The sequence below is a fragment of the Glossina fuscipes genome, unplaced genomic scaffold (assembly GCF_014805625.2).
Source record: "Glossina fuscipes isolate IAEA_lab_2018 unplaced genomic scaffold, Yale_Gfus_2 1, whole genome shotgun sequence".
Taxonomy (NCBI): Eukaryota; Metazoa; Arthropoda; class Insecta; order Diptera; family Glossinidae; genus Glossina; species Glossina fuscipes.
The window spans coordinates 7,405,323-7,409,927 of record NW_023998415.1 but is presented as its reverse complement, the minus strand read 5'-3'; the positions used below and the strand labels follow the sequence as shown (position 1 = coordinate 7,409,927).

General features: G+C 37.3%; 3 protein-coding genes across 3 annotated transcripts in view; 1 reads left to right on the top strand and 2 right to left on the bottom strand.

Moving 5' to 3' along the window:
- The window catches only part of LOC119632646 (mucin-2-like), a 1,567-nt gene extending 703 nt beyond the window's left edge, over nt 1-864 (top strand). The window contains exon 3 of the mRNA XM_038025659.1: nt 270-864. Coding sequence (XP_037881587.1) covers nt 270-834 — 565 coding nt within the window. The 3' untranslated portion in view covers nt 835-864. The remainder of the gene's footprint in view (nt 1-269) is intronic.
- Nucleotides 865-969: 105 nt separating this feature from the next.
- LOC119632645 (tryptophan--tRNA ligase, mitochondrial) lies at nt 970-2,935 on the bottom strand. Its single transcript, XM_038025657.1, has 4 exons — nt 2,727-2,935; nt 2,495-2,656; nt 2,142-2,404; nt 970-2,021 (listed from the first exon to the last, which is right to left on the bottom strand). Exons 1-4 carry the CDS (start codon nt 2,832-2,834, stop codon nt 1,082-1,084), a joined length of 1,473 nt encoding a protein of 490 aa, XP_037881585.1. The 5' UTR covers nt 2,835-2,935; the 3' UTR covers nt 970-1,081.
- A 1,011-nt stretch (nt 2,936-3,946) lies between these two features.
- The window catches only part of LOC119632653 (dihydrolipoyl dehydrogenase, mitochondrial), a 2,550-nt gene continuing 1,891 nt past the window's right edge, over nt 3,947-4,605 (bottom strand). The window contains 3 exon segments of the mRNA XM_038025668.1: nt 3,947-4,104; nt 4,184-4,273; nt 4,338-4,605. The exon segment at nt 4,338-4,605 is cut by the window's right edge and continues 5 nt beyond it. Coding sequence (XP_037881596.1) covers nt 4,039-4,104; nt 4,184-4,273; nt 4,338-4,605 — 424 coding nt within the window. The 3' untranslated portion in view covers nt 3,947-4,038.

Genomic DNA, 4,605 nt, shown 5'->3' with positions numbered 1-4,605 from the left:
ACTACCACGGCTTATACTACCACATCGGCTCCTACCACTACCACCCAGCTTGCTATCACCACTACATCGCCTACCGTTACTACGTCTATAATTTATACATCTACGTCACCAACCACTTCGCCAGAAAGCACATCCACGGACTCACCTATTTCTCCTACAACGACCAACCTACCTTCTACTACCACATCGTCCAATTTACCCACGACTACTTCCAACGAAGCAACTAGCACTACCACGGCTTATACTACCACATCGGCTCTTATCACTACCACCCAGCTTGCTACCACCACTACATCGCCTACCGTTACTACGACTATAATTTACACATCTACGTCACCAACCACTTCGCCAGATAGCACATCCACTGACTCACATACTTCTCCTACAACGACCATCTTTCCTTCTACTACCACCTGTAAACCATCTACAACCACCAAACCTTGCGAAACGACTACCACGACCAAACCATGTAAGCCCTCAACAACTAAAAAACCTTGCACCTGTAAAAAAAGAAAGATCGCTTCGGTGACCTCGTCCAACACCCAAACTTCAAAACTCCAAACGAAACTTATTCCCACTTCATCAATACCTACGGAAACAAGAATAAACGGCCCCGATCCAAGAACTGTAAAACCTGTCATACTTGACCTTAGATGTGGAAAGGAGTCTAACGGCAGTTATATAAGAGATGAGAAAGACTGCGCTAAGTACTATGTCTGCCGAAATGGCAAACCCATTGAACACCGTTGTGAACGTGGTATGTGGTTCGATAATGAAAAGCTTGTGTGCAACTACAAGAATTTTGTGAAAAATTGCAAAATGCTAACTTACTAAATACATAAAATTTATCTTATAATCAATAAAAATTATCGTTTGAATGTTTCAAAGAATTATATTTAATTTTTTTTTTTTTTATATTTGTAAATACACGAAATAATTTGTGATTTGAATCAAAAAAATAAAAATTTTTCAAAATTGAAAAGTAGGTAACAACATCCGATAACGTAATAATAAATTGAAGAGAACATGATCACATGAAAACGAATTTATTGGCTCTAACATATTTGCAGATGAACAAGAACTAATTATTCGACTTTACCGCCACTTCACTTTCAGTCGCTATCACAGATTTCGTTTCTTCAGGTGGGATTATACGCAGTTGAAGTTTATGCGCAGCTTTTGAAGGCGCAGTTGTAGAAACACCTGTGCTAACTGTAGATGACTTTTTAACAGGTGGTAAGAGCGAAACCGAAGTTTCGAATTCTGGAGCCAGACGATATTCAGACGCAGCTGAGCGTTTCTTTTCCAAACGTACTCTCTGCTTCGGTACTACTGGCATATCGCTTTTCTCCTCAATGACCACCTCTTCTTTAACTTTATCTTTGTCGATAGTTGGCGGTTCTGCAACTTCTGTTAGCTTTGTCAAAGATTGCGGTATAACTGGAGAAATACCTAAACCTATTTTTTCTCTAATCTCAGCCAAAGTTTCACGGGCTTGCTCACGGGCTTTATCAGCGCCCTTTTGCAAGACATTAATTAACTCTTGCCTTCGGCTGAGATGAAAATCAATTTTCATACGCATAGGTTTCAAATGTTCCACCACCGCTTCAGCTACACGCATTTTATAGCGACCTGTGTCGAGACATTTGGCATCTTCCAACACTTGATCTATACTGACACCAGTAACCAATGAGTGGATTGCTACCAGATTTGAAACCCCTGGTCTACTGTTCGGATCATAAGACACATCAGAGGTGAAATCGGTTACAGCTTTTTTAATTTTGTCAACTATAACGTCGGGTTCATCTCTAATGTTAATAGTGGCACGTGAATCTAAATCAGATTTCGACATTTTTTTGGAAGGATTGCGCAAAGAACGCACACGCGCCGCATCTTGATTTTCAATCATCGCTTGACAGATAGGGAATGTCGGCCCGTATCTGTTATTGAAATTTTTTGCCAAATGCTGAGTCAATTGAATGTGTTGCAACTGGTCTTCTCCCACTGGCACATGCGTAGCTCTTAAAAGGAAAAAATAAAGAGGTGGCAATTTCAATGAGATTACTAAGATCAGCTAACGGATGAGATTCTCATTCAAGTGGGCATAATCTCCGTAACTGTGTAAAATCAAGCAGACTTACTTGTATAGCAAAATATCAGCCGCTTGAAGTATTGGATATACATAAAGACCTAGTGGAACATCTTTAACCATTTTTGCTTTCTCTTTATATTGCGGTAAATGGCCCAAACGTGGCATTGTACACAAACAGCTTAAAATCCAACACAGTTCCATATGCTCCGGTACGGTAGACTGTACAAAAAGCGTTGAATAGTCAGGATTAATGTCACAAGCCAATATTGTGGCAGCCATTTCAAATATATTTTCTCGTAAAGCGACGGGACACTTAAACAGAAATGTTGACATAGTTAGATAAAACATTGATCTCCCAATGAAACTTATTTAAATTTATAATATTAAAAAAATACAGCATACCTGGGGTAATGTTATCGAATGCATATCTACAATACAAAACGTTACACTTTCCTGAGCATTTTGCAAACGTATCCATTTCTGTATGGCACCCAGATAGTTACCCAAATGCAATGAACCAGAAGGCTGAATGCCGGAAAAAATTTTTCGTGGAAAATTTGGACCCTAATTGATTTTTTAAATTTATATATACACGTTAAATTACCAAGAACAAACTGAAATTTGTGTAACTTACGGTATCCTCTAGAACCGTCGGCCTTTCTAACATACGCATCAACGATAAACTCGCTGCAGGCTGGCGCCAGTATATTTTTTTTGCAGATTGCAATAATAGGCGTTTCATGATTCTCTTTCTTTTATAGGGCTTCTAAATATATTAACGTAAAAATTCTGAAAAATATATAAGCAATTTCCAATATGTAGAAAATTTTTATAGATTTTAAAATTTTTCATAGGCCGTCTGTCAGTTTTGACAATTACAAAAGTGATGTCAATTTCAACATTTTTTCACCGATTTGCAGTAACATCAACAGCTATTGAAAAAACGTTTATTTTTTAACGAACTACGGTTTAAGGAGAGCTTTCACAGTTATTCTTCAGCGTGTGCCCAAATACGAAAATTTTATTAGATTTTTGATCGAAAGAAAATGATGCAAATATTTTACAAGCCATATCGGAATTGGAATATTTTAAATCTCGACGGGAGGAGTTTAAGCTCTCACTTCTAAACTACGATTAGAAATTCCTTTCATTTAATGCTGACTTGAGGTTATATTAAAATCATTATAAGTGGTGAAATCCATACCGAGGGTATATTGACCTATTGATCATGAAGTACATTGTTGTGCTTTGTTCCTTTCAGTAGTTCCAAACTAACCAAGGCATCGAAAGACAATGTAAAGCTCTGATAGATTGCTACTTATTCAGTACGAACTGTCTGGCAATCTTTAAGCCGCCACATAGAAATAATTTCATAAAAATAAAAAGCAGTGTCGGTCTTACCAAATTGATAAGGGCCGAACAGTTTTACTAGTTTGTTTTGTGGGCATAAAGGATGTCACGCATAGATCACTTTTATCAATAAGTGCGACGAAGACCAGGCAAGTTTGAAAAAGTTCCGGCTTGAGCGCATAGATTCTTCATTATTTCGGAACGTAAGGTTTTGTATATTTAGTTATTTGCTTGAAGGGTACAATGAAATATTTAAATTTTTCCAAGTTTTTCATATTACTGTTCCCGCATAAAGCGAGAATTTTTCAAATAATTTATTTTTAGAGCAATTATACACAGATCTGGAAATTTTTATTGTAATTACGTCTCTAGCGATTTTAAATTATAGTTTTTTTTTTTAATTATAAAATTTACCCAAGCTCCCAAGAGATCAACGACTTTCTGTTTATACTACCAGCCACCACCTTCGAGGAAATTGGAAAAGTTTATTGTTGGAAAAGAAAATTCTTTTCAAGCATATGGTTATTGTTGTCGTTTTATTATAATTAATATATAATAACTTAAGGCAAATTGAAGAGTAGCAGAATTTATAAAACTTAAAAGTTGATGGGTTTACCGAAAGCAGCGGCAACATTCGCTTCGCGCAGGGCTTCAGAGCACGTCTAAAAGGAAAGTGATAAATCAAAAATCCCTGTTTTAAAAAAGTAATCTAATCTTGTTACTCTTTTAATCAAAACTTACCGGGTGGGCATGGCAGACGCGAGCAACATCTTCAGCAGCCGCGCCATATTCAATCGCTAAAACAGCTTCGTTGATAAGTTCACCTACCACCTATAGAACAAAAGTAAGCGAAGTCATGTTTAACAAAAAAAATCTTCTGTTCACTTTTACTTACGGGACCAATCATATGCGTGCCCAAAATACGATCCGTAGTCTTATCAGCCAAAACTTTTATAAATCCATCTGTCTCATTATTGGTTTTAGCACGCGAATTAGCTAAAAATGGAAATTTACCAACTTTATAGGCGACACCCTCTTGTTTGAGAGTTTCCTCAGACTTGCCGACCCACGCTACTTCTGGGTGAGTATACACTACACTGGGCACACAATTATAATCGATATGTACTGGGCCACCTTTCATACCCTCCACACAAATGATGCCC